This window comes from Dasypus novemcinctus, chromosome 19 (assembly GCF_030445035.2).
Source record: "Dasypus novemcinctus isolate mDasNov1 chromosome 19, mDasNov1.1.hap2, whole genome shotgun sequence".
Lineage (NCBI taxonomy): Eukaryota > Metazoa > Chordata > Mammalia > Cingulata > Dasypodidae > Dasypus > Dasypus novemcinctus.
Window position 1 is genome coordinate 19,257,758 of NC_080691.1, and position 24,616 is coordinate 19,282,373.

General features: G+C 60.8%; 2 protein-coding genes and 1 long non-coding RNA gene across 15 annotated transcripts in view; 2 read left to right on the plus strand and 1 right to left on the minus strand.

The window, feature by feature from the left end:
• Positions 1-28: 28 nt before the first annotated feature.
• On the plus strand, positions 29-7,677 carry LOC105745480 (uncharacterized). 11 transcript variants are annotated; one of them, XR_009181810.2, is made up of 4 exons: positions 29-153; positions 1,396-2,241; positions 3,529-3,634; positions 4,576-7,677. It is a non-coding gene; the product is annotated as an uncharacterized lncRNA (long non-coding RNA). The 11 variants fall into 11 exon arrangements; XR_011646491.1 differs by having other exon boundaries at positions 38-172; XR_011646489.1 differs by lacking the exon at positions 29-153 and having other exon boundaries at positions 179-2,241; positions 4,576-6,513; positions 6,856-7,677.
• A 791-nt stretch (positions 7,678-8,468) lies between these two features.
• RHOF (ras homolog family member F, filopodia associated) lies at positions 8,469-21,824 on the plus strand. The gene is made up of 5 exons (XM_058281344.2): positions 8,469-9,363; positions 9,680-9,767; positions 20,086-20,195; positions 20,270-20,404; positions 21,292-21,824. The coding sequence occupies exons 1-5, from the start codon at positions 9,226-9,228 to the stop codon at positions 21,454-21,456; spliced, it is 636 nt and encodes a 211-aa protein (XP_058137327.1). The 5' UTR covers positions 8,469-9,225; the 3' UTR covers positions 21,457-21,824.
• The window catches only part of TMEM120B (transmembrane protein 120B), a 44,469-nt gene continuing 40,799 nt past the window's right edge, over positions 20,947-24,616 (minus strand). For all 3 annotated transcript variants that reach the window (XM_058281342.1, XM_058281341.1, XM_058281343.1), the window contains one exon: positions 20,947-24,348. In XM_058281342.1, the coding sequence (XP_058137325.1) occupies positions 24,241-24,348 (108 nt within the window). In that variant the 3' untranslated portion in view covers positions 20,947-24,240. The remainder of the gene's footprint in view (positions 24,349-24,616) is intronic.

A 24,616-nucleotide genomic window follows, 5' to 3' on the forward strand; every position in this document is an offset into this window, starting at 1 on the left:
CTTCCATTTTGTGAGTTCAACTCCAAGGCTCCCCGGGCTGGGCGAGGACGCGCCGGCGGGCCCCCTCGGCCGCTCCTCTCGGGCGGCCGAGGGGAAGGAGCCGCCTCGCCGGGGCTCCGCCGTGGTGTCTTTCATATTGGGGCTCTTTTCGGGGTTTGTAATTTGGCCGTGGGTAGGTAATTGGCTGGAGCAGGGCGGCAGGGCGCGGCAGCCAATCAGCGCGCGGCTTCTATAGGGCTTGAGTTATTAGACGCTGATCTCAAAACATCCTTCATCAGACACCAAGGAGAGGCCAACAAGATGAGGGAGCCATTTTTCTGCAATGGAATTAAATGGCCAAGTGGGTTTTTCCTTTGTTGCGAGTGGGGAATGCTTTTCCTTTGACTCCACCATCCAGTTCAGGACGCCTCAATGTGGTGTTTAACATTTGTCAACAAGCTAAAGGACTCACAGTTGGAAGAATGAAGAAGACTCTTTTAAAAGATCTGGATTTTTCCTTATGACTTGGAATCCATCTTTGTCTTGTATAACTAGGTCATAGCACACCATTACTGTCAGCAGTTAACAATTTTGAATTCCAAAAAACCTGAGTAAACGACATATTTAATTTTTTTCCTTTTTTTTTTTCTTGGGCGGGGGGAGCTCGGAACTGTCTTAATCTGTATTCTCTTGACTGAACAATAAATTTTTAAATACGTAGTTTCCTCTATTAAACACTTAAAACTGGCCATCTTATTAACTCTTTTTTTTTTAACAAGGTAATGTTTTAAATGTATAGCTGTAGGATTAGCGAAATGGCAGCAACAAAAAATTGTGAGCAGTTGTTAATCTTTGTAAGTTTTTAAAAACCTTTTACATTGTAAGTACCCAGTCCATTCTGTCCTTACGCAGTGCAGTTTTCATGTTAATGTTGCTGAGATGTCCTGAATTTCGGAAACTTCATCTGCATGTTTGTCTTTGTCTCTTGTCTAATATAAGCCAGTTGAAATGCTTTTAGACGATTTTGCTTTTATGAAGCTAAGGTTTTAGCTTTAAGCTTTTGAAAATGTTTACAACAATAAATGCTAGTCAGCTTTCTTCCCATTAACATGTACACTTTCTTTGAAAATCGATCTATTTGAAGAAAAACATCTGCTTTTCTCGTCTTTGGGGGAGGGGGTGGTGGTGAGGGAAAGGAAGACCTTTTCTTTGTGTGGAGAGACTAAAGCCGTCACAGGAAACTAGATTAAAACTGGAAAACAAGTCCTAGCTGGTTCGAGCCAAACACCAACGTTAACTCGGGGTATTTTCTATGGTGGTTGGGATGGCTGGTGTGTCTTTTTGCCTTTTGTTTTATTTGACTGTGTATTTTCGCCTTTTGTCTCTTAATGACGATCACACCATTGCTATATCCAGAGCAGTAAACAGTCCTCAGCGAAGCCGCCTTTTACCAACCTAACCCTGGAAAGTTTGCAGAAGTGGACGAAGCAGAAAATGCATGAGAGTGTAACTTACAAAAAGGTAACAACAAAAAAGACACCACCATCCCCCCCCCAATTTTCCCAACTAAACAATCCAGAAAAAAACAACAACCAGATATGTATTTTTTTTACAATAACACCTCCAAAACCACCGCCCAGCTTGATCTTCTAGACTCCATGGCACCGGGCTGAGCGGGTAAGTAAAAAAAAAAAAAAAAGGAAAAAAAAAGTGCCTTTTGCCCCTTCGAGGAAATCCTTTTTCGAACAGGCCACGGGCTGCCAGTGTTTGGAAGCTGAGGGGAGAAGGAGGTTTTTGAAGCTTTAAGTTTGGCAGCCGGGGTATGTGTGGGGGGAGGGAAGTGTTGTGAGGGGGGCTCTTCAGACCCCTTTTCCCCTTTTGCCCCGGAGGCGAGGAGAGGGGCTCCCCAGCGACGCTCGGGCACCCCCGGATCCTCCTGCGCCCGTCCACCTCGCTTTTCCAGATTTGAGCCATGGTGGGGGGAAAGAAATCCAAGTTCTTTGAGATGGGGGGGACTGAAAAGTCGAGGCAGCTTCCCCGCCCGGCCTAGCGGCCTCTTCCTTATCGTTGAGGGCGTCTCGCACTCCGCAGCCGGCTGTTCGGGGCTCCGGGGCGCGCCTGCGCTTCCTCATCAGCGAAGGACAAAAGGCCGGCGTCCATGTTGGCACCATGACGCAGCATCTCTCCCGCCTGCAGCCCGGGCGCTGCCTGCTCTCCCGGCCGCGCTCGCTCCTCCCTCCCCAACCCCAGTTTTATTTTCAGGTTTCGAGCAGAGCCGCGGGGCCGGGGCCGGGGCCGGGGCCGGCGGGCGGGCGGGGCCGGGGCCGGGGCCGGCGGGCGGGCGGGCCCGGCCGGCTGCGGGCGGCTCATGGCGGCCGCCTCCCCTCTTCCTTCCTCTCCCCTTCCCCGCTTGGCATGGGGAGCCCCGGGACCGGAGGGGCGGCCTGAGCCCGGCCGGGTGCCGAGAGCCCGCAGAGCCCGGTGTCCCCCGGGCCGGGCAGCGCCGCGGAGGCCGCGTCGGCGGGTCGCGGGCCTCGGGGGCGTCGCGGGGCGGCTCTGGCGCTCGCCTCTGCGGGCGAGGCGGCCAGGCGGGCGCCATTTCGCGCGCCGCCCGCGGCTCGGGCGGTGGCGGCCGCTGCGCGCCAGGCGGGGGGAGGCGGCGGCGGCCGCGGGGGGGAGGGGAGGCCGGGCGCGCGGCCGCCTGCGGGGACGCCCCGGGCCGGGGGGAGCCCGCAGAGCCCCGCGTCCGGGCCGAGGGGGGGACCGGCCTCGACCACGCGGCCCCCGGCTGCCTGGCCGGCCCCCACCCGGCTTCCGAGGCCCACGCGGGCACGAGGAGGCTTCCCTCCCGGGCTAGGCCGCGGCGGCTTTTCTCCTCCCCGCCCCGGCGCGGGAGCCAGTAGCAAAGGGCCACGGGGCCGGTCGGGGCCTCGCGGCCGCCCCCTGACCCCAACCGGCTCCTCCGGAGGCAGCGGGAGCCTCCCCCGCGGCCCGGCCCTGGCCCCACGCCTTCCCCCGCGGCCCAGCCGGGCCTCGGCGCCCAGGCGCCTTGGAGAGCCGGGCCGGTGGGGCAGGTCTCCCCCTTTGTCCCCACTTGGAGCGTGAGGCCCTTGCGGTGGCAGCCCCGATTTAGCCGCCCGGGGCCCAGCCCTCCGTCCCGGCCCTCTAGCTTTCGAGGTGGGGGCTGGGGCCTGGGAACACAGAGCGGGCCTTCCCCGGGATCCCCCCCGGGCCACGGCTCTGGGGTAAACCCTTAGATCTCCGGCCCTTCCTGGGGGAGGGGATGCGAACGGGGCGGGCCTTTGGAAATGCAGATGAGTCGCCGCCTGCTGCGTGTCGCCCGGGCTGAACCTTGGTGACTCAGCCACCCCCCTCCCATCCATTCCCGAGTGAGGACCGCCTTGGCAGCTGGGAAGGTGGGGTGGGGGGCCATGTCTGTTTGTAAGGTTCCCCTGCCCTCAAAGAGACCCCGGCCGCGTTTGCATCTGGCCAGACCCACAAGCCGGGTGCCGCCCTAATGCGTCCTCCGACTTTTACTCCCGCCCCCAGGCCCTTGACTGCAGAAGGGGCGACGTGTACGGTACCCCCAGAGCAGACCTCCCTCTTTGGACAGCAGGAGCAGGCCTAGTTTGACTGTGACAGTCCTCCCGCCAAGGTAGGTGTGAGCCCCTTCTCAGTCTTGGAGGGACTTTGGGGTTGGGGGTGGCACTGGCCTGGAGCCCGGGAGGGCGGGAACCCCAAACCTGCCGGGCCGGTTCTGCAGCCCCTCCCCCCCTTGCGTGTGAGTGTGCGATGGGCCGCCCGCTGGGCCATCCATCCTTGCCTGTCAGCTTCTGTTGTCAGGAGTTTGGGGCGTGCAAATTCTTTGCTGTCTTTAGCACCATACTAGAAGCTGCACTTTGCAAAGTGTTTCCCATTTGTGTGTGGTGTGGTTGGGGGAGGGTTCTGGTCCCTGCTGCTTGTGAAAGGCGCCCTCCGAACGTTCTCATGCCAGGCGGTTGCCTTCCAGTCCCCGTGGGGGTTGTGGGGTGACAGCGTAAGCCGGCCACATCTGGCTGCTAAGGACGTGCAAAGCAGAAGGACCTGAGATCTGGGCCTACTTTTAAGAAAGGTTTCCCTGACTCCTCTCCAGCCCCAAAGCGAGGAGTGTGTAACCCCACTTCTAGAATCAGACAAACTTGGAGTTGAAGCCTGGCTAGCCATTTACCACTTGTGACTTTGCCCAAGCTGCATCATCTTCAAGCCCCCTTTTCCCCAGCTGCAAATATGGGGTTAGGTCAGCGGTTCTCAAACTGGAGCAGGCATCAGGGTCACGTAGGGGGCTCCTTCTGACCGACCCCGGGGCCCCATCCTGGGTTTCTGATTGAGTAGGTGGGGCCTGAGAATTTACTTTCTGACAAGCTCTCTGGTGATGCGGTGTGGGTCAGGACACAGTTGGAGCACTGGGCTTTTGAGCACCTGGGGTGAAGGTGAGATAGCTGGAAACTCACCGACCTGAAGCCCTGAGCGCGGCACTCGGCTCATAGTAATTGGCTTAATTAGGCAGTTCCCGGCGTCCTCTTCACGGAGGAGCTGGGACGGTTCCTCTTCCTCTAGGGCTCCAGGAAGCTCCACAGCTGGAGACCTGGCCCCGGAGCTGCCCCGCCCCCGCAGGACCTCTGGTTTGTCACTGCTTTGATGAGCCATTTGGGTTCCGGAGCGACCGATCACGCTGCCTCCCCTAATCAGGCCTCGGCTTCCGGGACTGACCCTCCCCAGGTGTGAGGGTTAGACTGAGGTTTGGGGGGCTGGACGTTTGTTGGGAGGCACCACAGATCCAAATTTCCAGGGCCAGCTGACCTTGGGCGAGTCTCTCTTGCGTGAAGTGGTCTTGATACAGGCTGGAAAGGGAGGGGGGTGGGAGATGAAGTGCGGCGGGGGACCAGGGCTCCCCTGCCCTGTGCGTCTCCCAGCAGCACGTGGGAAGCCTGCGGGCAAAGAGGAAGGTGACTTTCCTTAGGAAGTGGAATCAGCTTCATGGGCTGTTATGTGGCCGGTGTGTGTGTGTGTGTGTGTGTGTGTTTGGGTGTGACTTGGGGACATGAACCCAATGTCCAGAGAGAAGTGACTTGCCCAAGGTCACAGGGCCACCCCTGGCAGAGCCAGGACAGGCTTCCAGGTGTCTTGACTTGCAGCCCAGGGCCTGTGCCCCTGGCACCCCCTCACCCCAGCTGTCTGGGTTATTTTGGGCTCCCACCCTGTGCCAGCTGTCTGCGGACAGCACTGCCTGGGAGTCCCAGCAAGCCCTCTGGCTACAAGAGAGCAGTGGGCCCCGCTCCTCCCGCCATTCCCCCTCCAGACCCCCGCCCCCTCCCCTTGAAGGTGAGAGGGTGAAAGGCCTACCGAGGGGCTGCTGAGGTGAAACATGTTACCTGCCTTGAGCCTCCTTTCTCGCCTCCCACACTCCCCCCACCTGAGGCTCGCCTTGGTCTCCGCCCCGAACTCCTCCACGACTCCTTCCACCTTCTGGATCCTTGCCAGAGCCCTTGGGGCTCCAGAAGCACCCACAGGTGTTTGATGGGAAAATGATGGATTTAAACCCTCCCCTTCCAGCAGCACCCGGAGGCTTTTAGCCAGTTCCTCCCCCCTTGCCCGGGGAGCAGTTGGGTGCTCAGCTGTGGTCTGGGTGTGAGTTCTGGGACGGGATGGATGGGATGGGACCTGGAGGACCACCCTTCTCCCCACTTTCCCTCCCTTTTGCGTCTGTCCCTCTTTCTCTTTGTGGCACCTCCTCCTGGGCCCAGCGGGTGGGGGTGGGGCTGCCCTGCCCGTGGGGCCGGCTGCGGGGAGGCCACCCACGCCAGCAGCAGGCACCAGGCCCGCCTCCTCCGGCCTGCCACCAAGAGCTGGCTGGAATGTGACCCTTTGGACCCTGCCCGGAGCCTTTGCAGGGACTGGCTCGCTGGGCGCCTGAGCCAGGTGCTGTCTCTGGCCTCAGGGCAGGTCCCTGCCCCCCTCTGAGCTCAGGCTTCCACGTGGACCAGGAGGAGGAATTTGGAAGATAACCTTCTGAGCTGATTGTCCCAGTCTGGCTTTGTGATGGAAGCATCTAGGCCCCAGCAGACACCACGCCTGGGTGCCCCCCAGGCTGTCCTCGGCACACGCCTATCTCTGGGACCTTGGAGTGGCGTTACTGAATTGTGGCTCAGGTCTTTCTGTCGGGTCACGTGGGGTGAGTGGTGTGACCCCTCAGGGTGTTGTGAAGGAGGCCCAGCCTGGCTGCTGGCCTTGACCCAACCAGCGGTGGAGCGGCCGCCTGCTCCTCTGCCTGCTCCTCTGCCTGCTCCTCTGCCTGCTCCTCTCCTGCTCCTCTCCTGCTACCTATTGGCCGCACCACTGCCCAGGCTGCTCCCACGCCTCCAGGTGAACACAAACGACCTCGTCCCACAAACGCTGCCGGACGCTGTCCCTAGACTTCTGGGTCCCCACAGATCTTGCGACAAGAACCGGCTTAAATATCCTGCTTGCCCTCCCAAACCTCTGCAGGAAGTCCTGGTGAGTAGAAGGAGAATCATGTGGGTGGTGGGAGCATCTGGCAGGTTGGGAGTGGGGCTGCTGGGCGGACACGCGTGGCTCTCAGCTGCCCTCGCCCGGCCTCCTCGGAGACTCTGGGCAGCTGGCCTGGCTCCTGGGTATTTATAGCTTCAGCTCCCTCCCCACCATGAGAGCTGGGTCGAAGTCAAAAACACTCTGGGTGGGGTGAGGGCTGGGGCTCTGCCAGCCGCCTGGCCAGGCAGGGGTGGACAGGCAATGGCCCATGTCAGCTGTCCTGCCTGAGTGCAGGCAGGCCTGGGAAGGCTCCCTCTTTCTCATTGCCTCCCCTTGGTTTGGTCCAAGCCTTTGTTCTGTTGGCAGCAGAGATTGGAGCCTTGTCTTCTCAGATGGAGAAAGGGGAGACCTGAGATCTGAGGTTTTGAGGAAAGGCAGGACACCCCCACAGGCTCTTGTGGTCAGCCTGGTTTTGGGTGACACTCTCTGTGTAGAGTGGGTGGCCCCTGCCAGGTGGTGCAGGCTCCCGCCCTCTCTTAACAACGCCTGCCCCCACCCCCCTACAGCTTCAGGGTCCCTGATCCTGGAGCTGGCTGCAAAGGCAAATGGTCCTCACTCATCCCCAGGGCCTCCCCTGAGTGATTGTCACTGTGTCCGGGCTTGGCCTCTGACGTCTCCCCCCTCTGAAAGCCCTGTGGTCATTCACCAGGTCCTTGGGGCCTCACTTTTGACCTGTCTGTGAGCTTGTCCCCTACCCTCCTGCCCACTCAGCCTGCCTCCGTGGAAAGCTGGCTCAGCTCTGCCCCTGCAGCCTGGCCCTGGCCGTGGCTTTGGCTGGGCTCCTCTCTTTCGGGAGCTGCCTGGCAGACTGTATCCTCCAGGATCACCCTGGTTACCTTGACAACTGGGTCTGGCCTTCCTCCTCCCTCCCCAGCCACTGCTGAACTTGGCCTCCATGCACTTGCCCAGGCAGTGTGCCTGTCCTTCCACTTGCCTGCCCTCCCCAGCATTGCCAAGTTTAGTTCACCTAGTTCATGTGCTGCCATCTCCCAGCCTTCCTGGAGCCCCGTATGGGCTCTACTTCCCAACTCCCTTGGACTGAGAGACTGTGAGCTCCTCGAGGGCAGGAACACAATTGCTTCTCAATAAATATGTGTTGCAGAAAAGGAATGGATGAGCTGCTGTGATTTTGTCAGGGTTTGGTTGACTCACCAGATGTCCCTCTGGTCGGGTGACCCAGAGCACAGGCGCGGCTCCCACCCCGCAGTGTGGGGCGGGGCCTGGTCTGACCGCCCCTTTCCAGCGCCGGCCTTTTTCTTTGGGCCTTCCATGGGCGGCCGCTGCTGCCCTCTGGTGGTTAAGCCTCGCCTCGCACCCGCTGAAAGCCTTGACCTGGCATTTATGGAACTGCCAGGCTGGCAGTTTCCTCCGCGGAGTACGGTTAAAACCCGATCTTTGCTGAGAATTTGAAAACTGGGCTCCTGGGTTTGGCGGGGCCAGGCCCTCCCCTCTGGTGAAACTGTGAGGTTACCCCCAGCCGTGCTGCTGGTAGGAGTGAGTTAGGAATGGTTGGATCCCACGCTCTTCTGGCCATGCCCGGTGCCCACCTGCCTCCGACCCGCTCCAGGGCCCCTCTGACTAGCTCTGGGCACCGACGCGGCTTGTGTAGGAGACGGCCCAGGGCCGCAGGGGTCATCTTAGCCACCCTGATGGTACTTGCACGCTGTTGGAAGTGCTCAAATATGGGCCGTTTTGAGCAGAGTGGGATAATTGGGGAGAATTTCTGGGACGAAGGCCACGTGGCTCCTGGGAGAGAGAACTTTGCCCGCTTGGCGGGGGATCAGTCTCTCCAAAGTACACGGAGGCGGGGCCCAGCTGATCCCTACCAGAACTACCTGCCCTCCGCGACGCTGTTGGTGCGGGTCACACGCGTGGCTTGGGGCCAACCCGGAACACCGCGTGTTCTGAGCCGTCCACCTGCGCCCTAAGCAGCCTGCGCCAAGGCAGGCGCCCGGCAGAGGGCGCCAGAAGCCCACCCCTGGGGAGGGAGGACCCAGGTAAGGGGAAGCCCTGGTCCCCACCCCCACCCCAGCGCGCCCGGCGCCCCCGAAAGCCAGACCCGGTGGGCAGATACGAACCCCCGCCAGCATCTTCCTCGTCACCACCGCCGCCCCCCCGCTGCGGGGAAAGCGCGGCCGAGGCAGGCTGGCCCCACGCCACACGCCGGGCGAAGCAAAGCTGGGGGGCTTCCAGCCGGGCTTGAGACCGGGGCTCCTCGGACCCGATAGTGGAGGCACAGTCGGCCAATCAGTGGGTCCCTGTTCGATGGGGGAGGCCGAGCTGACCAATCAGAGTCCCTGCCAGAAGGAGGCGCCTGCCAATCAGGGGCTCCCCGCGTGCGCGTGCGGCGGCGGAAACAGTCGGGTCCCGCCGGAGGGGGGCGCGCTGTGACGTGCAGGGGTGAGGGCTGCGCTGGCAGCGCCGAGCACCCCACTTCTCAGCTGCCTCCCTCTCCGCGGGGCTGAGGGCTGAGCCCCTCGGGGCTAGACCCTAGTAGGAAAGAAACTGAGGCCCGGAGGCCGGCCGGGGTGGCTGCCTGGCGGCGGCGGTGCCGGCTCCAAAGGGGCGGAGCTTCCCGGGCCGGCCCCGCCCCACCCCGATCGCGCCCGGGGCAGCCGCGGCTGTGAGCGCAGCGACCAGGGCTGCCGGCCGCGGGCGATGGACGCCCCCCGGGCCCCGGGCCCGGCCCCCGCCGCGGGCCCGGGCAGAAGGGAGCTGAAGATCGTGATCGTGGGCGACGGCGGCTGCGGCAAGACCTCTCTGCTCATGGTGTACAGCCAGGGCGCCTTCCCGGAGGTGAGGCCCGGGGCTGGACCGGAGGGGAGGGGGCTGGAGGTGGGCCAGCTGGAGCCTCGGGGGGCAAGGGACGCCCGACAGCCCCGGCCCGGCCCGCCCCCGAGCCTGGATTCAGGGGCCCGGTGCATTGAGCATGGAGAAGTGGCCCCCACCCCGGTCACCCCCTCGGGAATTTCAGAGCCCGGAGGGGTGAGGGGGGCTGAGCCCCTGGTGGAATGAAGGTAGTTGGGGGGGGGCGTGTACAGCCGGCACCTAGCCGCCCCCCCTTGCCCCGCCCCCCCTCCATTTGGTGACCTGCCGACCCCTTGTCCCACAGCACTATGCCCCATCAGTGTTTGAGAAGTACACGGCCAGCGTGACCGTGGGCAGCAAGGAGGTGACCCTGAACCTCTACGACACAGCGGGTGAGTGAGCCTGTGCGCCGGGGGACCAGGCGGGGGGGCCGGGAGTGTGGGGCCGCAGGGATTTTCCCTGCCTGGGCGTCCCCAGCCACCGGCCTCTGTGGGGCCCTGCACAGCTTCATCGCTCCTGGAGGCCGAGCTGGGCACTGCTGGGAGGCCTGGTCTTCAGTCTCCCACTCTGTAAAAGGAGGGTGTTGGGAGGAGGGGAGCTCCAGGGCCCCCCCTCCCAGGGCTGACGTTGCTGTCCTGTGGTTCTAGAAAACGGTGGGCTGCGCTGGTTTCCCCGGGCTCCTGCGCTGTGTGTGCCACATGCTGTGGCAGCTTCAGATCCTGTGGGCTGCAGATTTGATGCCTGTGGTTCTGGGATTCCGTGGGCTGCACTTCCAGGGCCTCTGGTTGTAGGATACGCTGACACCTACAGATCGGCTTCTGGGGGGGTCCCGGCTGCTGGGGGCCTATGTTTCTGTGTTCAGAGATGCCAAGGTCCTGTGGTCACTAGTCCGAGTTCCATGCTTCTGAGGTTCTATGGTATCAGTTCATGGTTCTGGGATTCTGCAGTTACAGTTTGGAGTCTGCTTCTGGGGTCCTATAGCCCCCATTCTGTGTTCTCCCTGTTCACTGGGAAGAAACCAGGCAACTTTAGAAGATGAACTGAGGAGGGAATGGAGCTCGAGGGACGTGGGTCAGAAGGAAGGATCAGCGTGCCACCTGCAGCTCCTGACACGTGCAGGTTTCTGCTCGCCGTCGGAGAGTGGTGGGGGGGTGCTTTTTTGGAGGGGGTGATGGGGGGTGCAGAGCACAGCCTTGGGAGAACTTGATTCACCCACCTGGACCCTGCCCCCCGGGATCCCCCCCTCCTGCCTGGCTCCCCTCTGGGCTGAGTCAACCTTGGGGAGCAAAGGTCAGGCTGCCAGGTGGGGCCTCCTCCAGCCTCCGTGACTCAGTGTTCAGTGGCGTGGGTGCAGGTGTCCCTTCCCCTGCATGTGGGAAGTGATGTCTCCAGCTAGCACTGGGATGAGCAAACACCCAGGACCCCCTAACCCTGGTGGATGGCGGGGAGCATGTTCCTTCCACCCCTAACTTTGGCACACTTGGCTACGTGGTGCCCCTTCCCTACATTAGCCCCTGAGGACCCTCCCTGCAGGGTTGCCCCCAGAGCAGAGCCATGCCCCCAGCCGGGAAAAGCGGGGAGGGGTGCTAGGAAAGCGCTCCCGGAATTCCCCAGGTTGTGGCCAGGAGGGCAGTAAAAGTCAGGATGTGCCTGGGACGCTTTTCCTTTCACTTGTGCCCTTCCCAGCAGCCAGAGCGGGTGCAGTGCTTGGAGGTCCAAGAGGTGGCACAGCTCTCCCCAAGGGCCCTGGCAGAGTCAGGAGGGCGTTCTCTCTCCCTTGCACTCAGGGCTTCCCCCATCAGATCCCGTGGTTTAAGGTTCAGCCGCTGCCGTCAGACTGAGAGTAGGGACCACTGCTGGTCTTCGTGGCCCCGCTCAGAGGGAGATGCTCCAAGGACGTGTCAGCGTGGACCAGTGAGCCGAGGTTCTGGAACCTTGCGCTTCCTTAAGGGAGAGTTTGTGCTGAGAGGGAGCTCGTAGCCAGAAGGGGGTGGAACGATGACCCTGCTGCAGGGACCCCTGCCGGCGTTAGCCCCCTGATTTGGAGTCAGAGGGAGGCTTGAATGCCGCCCCCGCCAGCTGTGTATCGTAGGGGACGTCCGGCCCCGGGTTCCTCATCTGAAATCGGGGCTAAAACGGTGAGGATTGAATAGGATTCATGTGCTGCGCACAGGGGTGGGATCTTGGGAAGGGCTGGGTGAGTGTTGTCTATCCTTGGGCTCTTTCACCCCCACCCCCGGGCAGTTCAGAACCGGCCCTAGCTGGAGCCCCTTATTTTGAATCGCGTTCTGCAGAGCTGGGTGCCGACACCCAGCTGAGAAAGGACTCTCCCAAGCGGCAGAGCAGAGCTCCATGGGCCAGTGCTGCGGAGCGGGGCGGGGGGCGCTGGGGGAGGGGGGAGTGAAGTGCCCCTCACGGTCCTCCGTGCAGTGGAAGCCCCGGCTGGCCAGCGAGCAACGCGAGGGAGGAACGGGGTGGTTCCTCTGTGCTTGTCCTGGAGAGAGGCTCCAGGAATGGTTGCCGAAGGAGCGAATAAGAAATCTGAAGGCGATAAGGATGACCTCTTTGGGGTGGACAGAGATTAGGAGGAGACTGTGGCAGGTGACCAGCTAGACAAAGGCAGAGCTTTAGGGGGTGAGGGAGTGGCCGAGCTAGAGATGTGGCCAGAAGAGGCTGTTGCAGAAGGTTCTAGAACTTGATGGGTTGCACCCACAGGGGCCACCTTCCCACCCAGCAGTGACCAGAGCTGTGGCATAGGGTCTGGGAGACTAAATTTGTCCCTCCTCAGGACCAAGTAACTGCCCTGAGTGGAGTCAGGGCTTCACCCACGGGGGCCCACAGGGGAGCCAGTCTGGCCCCTGGTCTCCGTTCTGTGGAAGCAGCTACGGGACGCAGTGGAGGGGGGGGGTGGAGGGGCAGGCAGGGCTCAGGGGAAAGGGGCGGGCGCGGCCTGGCGGCCTCACGCTGGGCCCTGAAACCCTCCGGCAGGAAGCTGTGGTGAAGTCTGAAGTTTCCCAGGCAGAGAGGAGGCGGGGGGCGAGGTGGGGCACGAAGCACCCACTAGAGGCTGACCGCATCTGGGCCCTGGGGTGGGCGGGGTCCAGGGGTGCAGGGCCGGGCTTCCCTGGGGGTTGCCCCACGGAGGTGAGGAGCTGTGGCGGAGAGAAAAGGAAGGGGCAGAAGAGCTGCCAAGGCAAGACAAGGGCTGTCGGGAGCCACAGCAGTGGCGGGCGCTGGCGGCGTGGGGGAGCCTCAGCTCCACCCGCCCGGCCCCTGCTGCCACTCCTGCCGTCTCTGGGGAGGAAACGCAGGTGGGTGGCACCCAGCAGAGCTGGTAAAAGTGGGTTCCTCTTCTGGAAGCTTCCCCTTCTCACACTACCTGCCCCTCTCTCCTGAGCAGCACCCCAGCCGGAGCGGGGAACCGTTCGCCCGCTCTGCGCGCCCTCCAGCAGATCTGGGGCGACTCCGGCCCGACCACAGCCTCTCTCTCCTCCGCCCAGCTCCAGGCCTGAGAGACCCCTGCCCCCAGAAAGGCGGCTGCCGCAGGAGAGCCCCACCCCACAGAGGAAATGCCCCCCTGCGGGGAGAGCGCCTCACTTCCGCCCCACCCCGACTGCAGCTTCCAGGGGAGCCTTGGCCCAGAGACTTCTCCAGAAACAAGTACATGTTTCTGCACACGTCCTTTTTTTTTTTTTTTTTCTTTTGGAGGTACTGGGGGCCACGGGTTGAACCTGGGACCTTGTTTGCGGGAAGCCGGCACTCAACCCCTGAGCCACATTGGCCTCCCTGAGCTGGTTTTTTTTGGTTTTGCTCGTTGGTGGTTTCTGTTTTTTTCTAGGAGGCACTGGGAACCGAACCCCAGACCTCCCTTGTGGGGGGCAGGTGCCCAACTGCTTGAGCCACATCCACTCCCATCCCAGGGCTTTTTTGACCTTGGGGAGCTCATCTGCAGAAGCCAGGCTCAGGCCCCCGTGTGTCGGGGGCCAGAGGACTTGGCCCCGTTAAGCCTTGGCATCCTTGTGGGTAAAATGGAGAGACCCCCCTAATGTTTGTGGGGCCAGAGATCCCCAGGTGGGGACCCTCCCCCCCGATCCCCTGGCCCCTGGGAAGTGTCGACTTTGGTAGAACCCCAGCGGCTGTCGGTCACCTTTGCCCGGCGTTTCTCAGCCTACCCTGCCCTTTCGCCTCCAATATCTGGGGCAGGGTTATCACCCGCTTTCTCAGATAAGGAAACTGAGGCCCAGAGGGAAGGCGCCAAGGTCACCTGGCTCTCCCGACTCCTCCGGAAGTGGGCGTACTGCACACTCAACCCCTCCCGAGGAGCCGTGGGGGTCACCGCACAGGGAAGGGCGGCGTCCGCAGGCCCTCGCCGAACCTTGGGAACGCTGAGCCAGGCAAGGTCAAGTGGGAAAGGCATCCCCGAAGAGGAGCTGGGGTCCCAGCTGGCTGACCGTGCCCTCCCAGGGTCGCTCTCTTCCTGTATGTAGAGCTGTTGGCAGCCACTGTGGGGGAGGACAGCTACCAACCCCAGTCTCCTCCTACCAGCAACCTCTGTCATCTACAAAGCTTTCCTTACTGTGTGACCTTGGGTGAGTCGCTTTGCCTCTCTGTGCTTCCATCTCTACATCTGTAAAATGGGAATAATAATAGCGCCTTCCTTGCAGTGTCGTGGTGAGGAATTAACTAATGCAGGTAAAGGCCTTCGAACAGGGCCTGGCAAAGAGCAAAGGAGTGAGCACTCATCAATAAATATTGTCATCTTAACCTTTTTTTACCATTTTTATTGCCATCGAGACTTCCCCGCATTTCCCATCCCCATTTCACAGATGAGGAAACTGGGGCCCAGAGGTCAATTACTAGTTGGGAAGGCTGCGGCAGGCTCCATGGAGAATCGGCACCAGGGCACCCTGGCAGGCAGCCGACCCTGGAGTTGGGGGCTGATGGGGTGCCTGGCTCTGACCGTGACCCTGGCAGAGACCTCCGTCAGCCTCTACTTTCTTGGGCTCCTGGCGGAAAGAAGTTTTCCTGCCCTGCTTACCCCTGGGGTGGCTGCCTGCATTGACACAGGTCAGCAAAATGGTCTTCCAAGTGCAAGTCACAGCACTGGAGCCACCAGAGGCTATTCTCACTCTTGATTCACCTACTCATCTACCAGGTTTTTTTTTAACTTTATTTTGTACATTTAATCACTGAAAATATAAACAAAAACTAAAAAGAAAACATAGTTGAATAAAAACATACATATCTCAATTAAATACCTACAAATTTTATTTTTGAATCGTACACTATGTTACGCAGATTTGTTTCATACTAATGCAGTCATCCAGTGTTTGGCCTTTCGTGTCTCCACCAGCCATTTTTGAGCTCGCTGCAGTCCAAGCCCTGTGCTAGAGGCAGGGGCTATGGCACTGAGCGCTTCAGACCCAGCACCTGGCTGGGGCGCTGACATGCTCATGGGGAGACAGAAAAAACAAGAAGACAGAAAAACGGTGTCATGTCAGGTAGTGCGTGCGCCACGAAGGAAGATTAAACTGCGGTCGTGGGGCAGACTGTGCAGGAGGCTGATGTTTCACAGCCGTCAGGAGAGGCAACCTGGCTGCGGAGATCTGAAGGGAGCCGGCAGCTAGCTGGGGAGAAGGTTCTAGAAAAGGGAGCAGCCAGGGCGGGTGGGGGCAGGCTGGTGGGTTTGCTCCTAGCCTCCATGGTCTGACTTCCTCCTTCAACCCACGCAGCCTGACTGCTGCCCTCAACCAACTCAGCCAACTCGGCTGAAATCGTTCAATGCACAGCATCGCGGGCCGTGATTGCCAAATCTGATGGGCACATCTCAGCCCGTCTGCTGCGTTTGACAAGAGCTGAACAACTTCTAAGCAGCGTTCAGCCAGCATTTACCGAATGGGGAGGGGACAGACGGTAAACAAGTAGAGATACAAGTACAGTTGTGGCAGGTATTACAACGGAAACCGTGTGGTGTGGTTTCAGAGACAGCCAGGGTGGGGATGGCCTTCGAGAGCGGGAAGGGGAGGCGTCTCTGAGAAGGTGTCGTTTAGCCCCATGAGAAGTCAGCCAGGCAAGAAATGGGGGAGCATTCCAGGTGGAGAAACAGCAAGTACAAGAGTTCTGAGGCCCCAGAGGGGTTGGTGGGTTGGAGAAACAGCAAGGAGGCTGCAGGGCTGACGTGCAGTGAGCAAGGGGGCATAGAAGAGGTGAGTGGGCACAAGGACATGTGACTACAGAGAGAGGTTTGGATTTTATACGAAGGGCACTATGGAGCCACTGAAGGTGTTTGAGCTGGGGGCGAGGGGCAGGATCCAATTTGTGCTTTAAGAGGCCTCTTGCTGCTGAGTGGAGAGTGGATTTGTTGAGGGGCAGCAGGGGACCAGGGAGGAAGGGCATGAGAGACCAATGGTGCCAACCGAGATGGTGGGAAGTAGGCAAAGCCCCGCTGTCCAACAGAACTTTCTGCAATGACGGAAATGCTCTCTTTGTACTGGCCATTGTGGTAACTACTAGCCACGTGGGACAGTTAAGCACTTGAAATATTGCTGGTGCAACTGAGGATCTGAATGTTTAAAGTTGATTTCAATTTCAATAACCACAGATGTTATAGAGTTGATGGTAATACATTATAGTGAGTAACAGCTGGCTTATAAATGGGCATGTGGCCAAAAAGAGTAGTAGTCTGGGGATGTAAATGCCAACAGAAAGAAAGCTAGAGAATAATCTAGGAACTGACTACACAGTAAACCTAGAGGTGGATGAGAATTGTGGTTGATGGTACAGATGCTAGAGTGTCCTTTGTGAGCTAGAGCAGATGTACATCACTATTGCAGGGTGGTGGGAATATGCAGAAGCATGAGAAAAATACAACTGGAGTGACCTATGGACTGTGGTTTAACAGTGATAATGTCACAGTCATGCATCTATGCCAAAGATGGACTGTGTTGATAATGGGGGAGTGTGAAAAAAGTGTGCCAAATGTATGCTATGGACCTGGTAATAGTCTGGTCATATTATCTCACAATCTAACAAATGTTTTACCACAGTGTAGTGCGTAGATGGTGTTTTATGGGAATCCTGCACATGTGCATGATTGTTGTGTAAGTTTACAACTTCTGTCATAAAAATATATTTTAAAAATAACAACAGGGTGGGCTGGGGGAAAATATACCAAGCATAAGATAAAGACTATAGTTAGTAGTAAGATTTTGATAATATTTCATAATTGTAACAAATACCTCACAACATGAGGTGTTGGTAGAGGACTGATATATGGGACCCCTGTATGATGTTATGCATGTTTGCTTTGTAAGTTCACAACTTTTACTGTACTCTTATTGTTTGTTCATGCATAAATGATATAATAGTAATAATAATAATAATAATAATAATAATAGGCTGTGTTAGGGAAAAATACACCAAATGTAGGATACTTTTTTTTTTAAGATGTATTATTTATTTACTTTCTCCCCTTCCCCCCGCCCCGCCATTTGTTTGCTCTCTATGTCCATTCGCTGTGTGTTCTTCTGCATCCACTTGATTATCCGGCGGTGCTAGGAAACTGCGTCTTTTTTGTTGCATCATCGTGCTGCGTCAGCTCTCTGTGTGTGCGGCACCACTCCTGGGTGGGTTGCACTTTTTTCACACGGGGCGGCTATCTTTGTGGGGTGCACTCCTTGTGCGTGGGGCTCCCCTGCGTGGGGGACACCCCTGCGTGGCACAGCACTCCTTGCGTGCATCAGCACTGCGCATGGGCCGGCTCCACACGGGTCAGGAGGCCCTGGGGATCGAACCCTGAACCCCCCATATGGTAGGCGGACACTATCAATCGAGCCACGTTGCTTCCCAGTACTAATATTTTGAGGATGCTCTTTAATCATTAGTTTAAAATGTTTCACAACAATGCAAGGTATTGGCGGTAGGGTGCGGCGAGGTGTGAGAACCCTGTATGATGTCATGTATGTTTGTTTTATAAGTTCACAACTATTACTACATACTTGTTGATGTTTATGTATACTTCAATCAGTTTTTTAAAAATGAAAATAAATAGCCACGGGTGGCTAGTGGCTACCCTGTTGGACCACGCAGGTCTAGAAAGGCATGGACAAAGGTGGGGAGGTGGGACACTTCTGAAAAGGAGAAGTGGGAGACAGAATTGCCAGGGCAGGTAAGGATGGCCGAATCAAGTAGGGCGGGACATGCTGGAGAAGCCTGTTGGGCCCGTTTCCCGCGCCTTGTGAGGGGCTCCCAGCTTAGGGGGCTGGAGGTCTAGCCCGCTGGCTCTGGGTCTCAACACCCCTCGCCGCTCCTGCAGCGTGGAGGTGGGACCCGGGACTGACGGCGACCTGGACCGACCTGCTGGGCCCGAGGCGTAGTTGTGGCTCCGTTCCTCGCGCGCGCTCACGTCCTGATGCATGGGGTGCACTGGCTCCGGGGGCCCCGCGTGGTAGCTTCCCGGCGAGGAGCCTGAGACTCCCAGAGTCGTGTCTTAGGCACAGACACAGCTGTAAGCTGCGGAGCTGGGATTCGAACCCGTGACCTTAAGCAGGTGCTGTGTGTTGGGGGGGCTGGCTGCAGGCCACGGGGGGTCCCCAGAGGTGAAAGGAAGCTGGTGTGAAGGGAGGAAGCGGCTGTGCCCTGTCGCCGGGTGGGGCCCAGAGCGGCCGCAGCCTGGCAGTGGTGGAGCGGCCACTTGTCCTGAGCAGTCTTTGACCGGGAGGGAAAGGGGAGCAGAGGGCACTGATGCCGCCCAGCACCCAGAGCGCTGGGGGAGGCGCGGGGGCTGCGACAGGGCCCTGGGCCTCCAGCTCCTGTCACTCGCCTGGAAGGAACAGTTGCTGGGCCTTTCTGCAGAGGTGGCGGGGGCTGCCTTGGGCCTCAATGGTACCCAGTTCTTTTTGTGCGAGTTTTGAAAAATACCAGGGCCTGCTGCCAAGGTATGAGCCTGGACCAGCTCCTGGACCAGGAAGGAAATCATTAAAGGACATTATTGGGGAAATGGGCGGAATCCGAAGATGGCCTAGGCACTGGGTCAGAGCAGTGCCTCCGCTGGTTTCCTGAGTTCTCCCCTCTTGGTTCTGAGGAAATGTGCCCTAAACTATGAGTCAGAGACCAAGTGTTTACCTGTAGATAAAGCGAGCAGGCAGCCCTGAACGCCTGGTGAGTCCCAGCAGGGGAGTGCTCTGTACTCTTCCTGCAATTTTTCTGTGAAGTTTGAAATTGTCAGTGTAACAGTTGCCAGAAAATTCCCAGTCAAAACCCCAAGCTGTAGCCAGTCTCCAGGTTGATTCAGTTGATGTTGGGGAAAGGCATCCATGAGGATACTTTAAATATCCCCAGGTGATGCTGTCAAGTGTGCAGCCAGGGCACAGAGCCAGGCAGGTGGGAGAGCCGGGCAGGTGCACAGCCAGGCAGGTGGGAGAGCCGGGGCAGGTGCAGAGCCGGGCAGGTGGGAGAGCCGGGGCAGGTGGGAGAGCCGGGGCAGGTGCAGAGCCGGCAGGTGGGAGAGCCAGGGCAGGTGCAGAGCCAGGGCAGATGCAGAGCCGGGCAGGTGGGAGAGCCGGGGCAGGTGCAGAGCCAGGGCAGGTGCAGAGCCAGGCAGGTGGGAGAGCCGGGGCAAGTGCAGAGCCGGGCAGGTGGGAGAGCCGGGGCAGATGCAGACCCGGCAGGTGGGAGAGCCGGGGCAGGTGCAGAGCCAGGGCAGGTGGGAGAGCCGGGGCAAGTGCAGAGCCGGGCAGGTGGGAGAGCCGGGGCAGATGCAGACCCGGCAGGTGGGAGAGCCGGGGCAGGTGCAGAGCCAGGGCAGGTGGGAGAGCCGGGGCAAGTGCAGAGCCGGGCAGGTGGGAGAGCCGGGGCAGATGCAGAGCCGGGGCAGGTGGGAGAGCCAAGGCAGGTGGGGAGCCAGGGCAGGTGGGAGAGCCGGGGCAGGTGGGAGAGCCGGGGCAGGTGGGAGAGCCGGGGCAGGTGTGGAGCCAGGCAGGTGGGAGAGCCGGGGCAGGTGCAGAGCCAGGCAGGTGAGAGAGCCAGGGCAGGTGAGAGAGCCAGGGCAGGTGCAGAGCCGACAGGTGGGAGAGCCAGGGCAGGTGGAGAGCCAGGGCAGGTGGGGAGCCAGGGCAGGTGGGAGAGCCGGGGCAGGTGGGAGAGCCGGGGCAGGTGCAGAGCCAGGCAGGTGGGAGAGCTGGGGCAGGTGGGAGAGCTGGGGCAGGCGGGAGAGCTGGGGCAGGCGGGAGAGCCGGGGCAGGAGGGAGAGCTGGGGCAGGGGAATCTGGGCTGGGAGGTCGCTTCCTGTTATTTACCCAAGCAAAGCCGGGGGCCATAAAACCTCATACCTTGGAATAACATGGCATGTGGTTACTTTCAGTGTCCTTTGCCTCCTCCATCGCCTCAAAGTCTGACTGTGAGGCAGGGGAAGGATTTGAACCTGGGGCGCAGAGGCTCCCGAGTCTGCACTTTCACCCTGTGCCCCGGGGCCTGCTGGAATCAGCGTAATTGCTCGCAGTGTTTCCAGCGCGTGCCCTGTAACCAGCCCCAGCCTGCACAGGGTTCCCGCGTGTAATCTTTGACGCCCCTCTTTTATAGATGGGGAAGCGGGGTCCTAGAAGCACTGAGGCACTTGCGCAGGGACAACCCCCCGGCCCACCTGAGCCCAGAGAGGGGGCTTGAGTTATGCAGGGGCGGGCGCCCCTGACCCCACCTGCCCTTTGGCTTCAGGGCAGGAAGACTACGACCGGCTGCGGCCCCTGTCCTACCAGAACACCCAGCTCGTGCTCATCTGCTACGACGTCATGAACCCCACCAGCTACGACAACGTGCTGATCAAGGTGAGGCCGCCCGACAGCCCCCCGCGGTGGGACCCCGGCCCCGCCCCTGCCCTAACACCATGCCCCCCCCGCAGTGGTTCCCTGAGGTCACCCACTTCTGCCGCGGGACCCCCATGGTGCTCATCGGCTGCAAGACAGACCTGCGCAAGGACAAGGAGCAGCTGCGGAAGCTCCGGGCCGCCCAGCAGGAGCCCATCACCTACACGCAGGTTGGGACCCCCAGGAGGCCCGTCCCCCAGGCCCCCACCCCCAGGCCGGTGGGCACAGCCACCCAGCAGCCTCCCAGGCCTTGGGCCTCTGCACCAGGGTGCCTTAGTGGCTGGAGGGGACAAGCAGGGTTCTCACATCATCATTTTAAATATTAATACAGATCACCCACTGACCTGAGTGCTTTGCCGTACTTACCTCTTTAATCCCCACAACCCTGAGGCTGATACTGTTACTAGCCCCATTTTGCAGAAAGGAAATTGTGGCCCAGAGAGGTCAAGCAGCTTGCCCAGGGCCACACAGCTCTCTTGCTAGTGGAACCTGGATCTGGCTCCAGGCTCTGAGCCTGTGCTCCTGCCACCATCCTCCCATCTACCTCAGGGACTAAGCAGGGTGCCCATACCTGCGACAGTCCCGGGCATAACCAAATCCTGCAGTTTTTGGGGTGGGGCACTGGAGAATAAATGGGAAAAAAGGAACATAAAGGGATAGTAATAAGGGAATTTTAATAAGAAGGACATGAGCGCTAATAAAGATACACTCATTTAAAAAATAAAGATTTTATTGTACTCAAAAAGCAAGTTCAGTGGCCTAAATTGTGGTTTCAGAACAGTAAAGGGAGAGGCGTGGGAAGGGGCCTTTCTGGTCTCGAGGCTTCGCCCCTTGCCACAGGCCTCAGGCCTGACACCCCTCCCCGGTCCCAGGAGGGGTGGGGGTATGGGGTGGGCCCTGAGCAGCCCCGATGGGGCCGCACCTCTGCCCGTCCGCCTGGTGAGGGCTGGCCTGGGGGTGGGTCATAGAGGGGCCCTGAACCGAGACCCCCAAAGCCAGCCCTCTGCGAGAGGCGTCCGCAGGCCCCTCATCTAACGCTCGCCCCCGCCTCCCGCAGGGCCAGATGGCCTGCGAACAGATCCGCGCGGCCCTCTACCTGGAGTGCTCGGCCAAGTTCCGGGAGAACGTGGAGGAGGTCTTCCGGGAGGCCGCCAGGGTCGCCCTCAGGGCGCTGAAGAAGTCCCAGCGGCAGAAGCAGCGCCGGCTCTGCTTGCTGCTGTGACCCCCCGGGCGCAGGCGGCCCTCACCGCGGGACCCAAGCGCCCGGGCTCCGGGAGCCTCCTCCCCAGCTCCCCAGCCACTGGAGCCTGGCGTCTCGGTGCCCGGTGTCGGGCCCGTGGCTGGACTCCTTAGATGGTTCTGGAACTCTCTCCTCTCCTGGCCGGGACTCCTGACCATGAACTGACCGCCAGGCGCACACTGGAGCCGCGGCCCCGGTGCCGAACGAGGTGCTGCTGGGCTCGCATCCCTCGGTGCCCAGGACACAGCACGTCCTGCAGGGCGTGGGCACTCGAGTGCCACACGGTGGCCTCTCCATTTTGCACATCCAATGTATGTTTGAAATTAAAAACTGTCGTTCTCGTGGGGAAATGTGGACTTGGCGGTGTTCGCGCGCGCCGGCCCCAGCATCCTGCCTCCCTGGGCCCCCGAGATAGGCTCGGACACATCCTCCAGCTTCTCCCTTCCTTCCCCCAGGAACCCGGGGGCCACAGGGGGCTGGGGCCTATCGGGCATCACAGACCACAGCCCCGGGCACGGGGCCAGCGCCCACCCTGCCCACCCTCCCCTCCCGCCCCCATGGGCGACCTCAAGCTGAGCCTTCAGCATGGCCCCCAGGACTGCGTGCACAAGGGGGAGAGGAACTGGCTTTTAAAAAGGCGAAACAAGCGCCCCCAGAGCGCCCATCTGGCCCCTGCCCAGTCTCCTCACCCCTAAACCCCACAGTCGGAAACCCAGGACGCAAGCCCGGGCAGCTCCGTGTGACCGGGGCCGGGCGTTTCTTCCTGTGGACTGCCGAGGACAGGATGGGCCCAGGGAAGCGGCCTGATGGCTGCCCTCTGGCCCGACAGCCTCCACTTCTACCACAAGGTCAGTTCAGGAGCCCACACCCACCCACCCTGGCCTCCTGTGAGAAGCCGTGAGGGGCCCCCCACCCTCATGTGAGTTTCTCGGAGCTTGAACCGTCTTTGCCGGCAGCAGCAGGAGGGCACTTATTCCCGGGGCCCGGACCACCTTCTGGAAGTTCGGGGGTGGGGGTGTTCATGGCTTTCTAAACCAGCGTCCCAGGGATTCTAACGCTTGGTTCTCAGGTGAGGGTCACGACTCTGGCTACCAGGAAGCAGTACTGCCTGCAGGTTGCTTCTGCCTTCCGAGGCCTCTGCTGCCACCAGCCCCGCCTTGCCCGCTCAGCCCGAGCCTCTCCGAAGCCAGGTGGACAGGGAAGGAGACTTCGGAAAGCCAGCCCACCCCACCCCGGTTCCCCGAACCCTGGTTCAGACCAGAGACCTCTTATTCTATTAATAGCAGAATCCAAGGACTTGTGGACAAACGACGGTCAAGGGCAGTGGTCAGCAATTATGGCCTGTGGGCCAAATCTGACCGCTGCCTGTTTCTGTCAATAAAGTTTCACTGGCACGCAGCCATGCCCATTCACGTTGTGTGCTCTGGCTGCCTGCACCTAAGACGGCAGAACTGACTAACTGGGACAGAGACCCTCCTATGGCTCACGGAGGCTGAACGTTTACCACCTGGCCCCTCACAGGAAAGTTGGCTTATCCTGGCCTAGCGCACACCTGGAGGGCCGGCTGGGAGAGCCAGAGTGAAGCAGGAGGTGGAGAAGGGAGTAGGGGTGTGCTACTAGAAAGCAAACATCCATCCCAGAAACCAGGCTCGGCCCCAGACAAGTGCTGCCCCCTGGGAATGCTGCCAGGTCTCTCCATCTTTCCAGGGAAAGCAGAAACCTGGGTTCTCGTGTGGAACTGCACTGGGGCAGGGGGCGCTCATACTTCAAAAATGACGCTAATGAAGCACCAAGCCTGAGGGCCAAACAGCACACGCCTGTGGACGCCAGCCGCGAACTCGGGGATCAGGGGATTTGTGGGGGAAGCTCGGCGGTGAGGCTGTGTGGGGAGGGGGGCTGCTGCTCCACAAATGCGGGCCCCCCGGGCCGGGTGACCAGCTCTGCCCGGGCCGCGCTCTGGGGGTGAGCCTGCCTGGAGCGGCCCCCGGCCCCCCGCATGCCAGAGCCCCCGAGGCGAGGAGCGGTGGCGGGCAGGTGCCCTCCAGGAGGCCGCAGTCCCTGCCGGGGGAGGGTCGGGTGCTCAGCGCGGGGATTGGGGAGGCGGGCTGAGGAGCCCGTCGCGAGCACTCCCCCAGGCCCGTCAGAACCGCCCTGTCACCCCGACCCGGGGGCGGCCGCGCCCCCTAGCGGCGACCCTCGGAAACGGCCCCTCCCGCGCACGCCTCCGGCAGGCAGGGCCCCTCTCCAAGCCACCAGCCGGCGGGGACACAAAACACACGAGGCAGCGAGGGCGGGTGGTTCTGACAACTTAAATACCCCTCCCGCCCCCAGGCGGAGGGCGCGCGGGCCACCCGCGGGGACTCCCGGCGGAAGCGCGCGGCCCGGCAGGGGGCTCCCCGCGGCCGAGGGGCTGGCCCCGCCCCACGCCGGGGCTGCCGCCGCAGGTGAGCACAGGCCCGACCCGGCGGGCACCCCGCGCCCCGCACCCCGCACCCCGCACCCCGCGCCGGGCCGAGCGGGCGGCAGGTCGAGGGGCTCCCTGAGGCTCCGGGCCCCCCCAGGAAGACTGGCCTGGTCTCGGCGGCGCCGAGGGCGCGGGGAGGGCCCGGCGTGGAACAGGCTCATAAATAGGAACAGGCGGAAGCGGCGGCCAGGCCGGGCTCGGGCTCACAGCCCGCTGCCGCGGGGCGGGAGACGGGCAGCGGGGTCCCCCCACCCCAGCCTCCAAGTCCGGGGGCCCGAGGGCGCAGGAATCCCGCGGTCGTGCTACTTGATCTTGTTCCTGTTCTTCTGGAGCTTGGCGTGCACGACTTTGAGTGTGGTCAGGAAATTGCCCAGGAAGAGGACCAGGAAGGTGAGGGCCAGGACAAACACCTGGGGCGGGGGCACAGCGGGGAGGGGCGCGGAGCGAGCGTGAGCAGATGCGGCAGCTTCCCCTGGCCGGAGGCCCACGCTGGAGGCCTCGGAGCCCCCACCCCACCCCACCCCACCCGGAGCCTGCCCGCACAATGCAAGGTACTGCTGGCAGCAGGGGGACAGCTGGGGGTTCTCAGGGCCAGGCAGGTCCCTCCCTCTGCCCCCCACACCCCGCATTTGGTTGTGGGGACCTCCTTGTGATTTACAGCCTCCCCCGTCCTCCCAC

Excerpts from the sequence above, each read along its gene's own strand:
- RHOF (XM_058281344.2), top strand. The coding sequence starts at position 9,226 with ATGGACGCCCCCCGGGCCCCGGGCCCGGCCCCCGCCGCGGGCCCGGGC. Across the intron at positions 9,768-20,085 it reads GAACCTCTACGACACAGCGG|GGCAGGAAGACTACGACCGG; the intron begins GTGAGTGAGCCT and ends CTTTGGCTTCAG. Across the intron at positions 20,405-21,291 it reads AGCCCATCACCTACACGCAG|GGCCAGATGGCCTGCGAACA; the intron begins GTTGGGACCCCC and ends CGCCTCCCGCAG.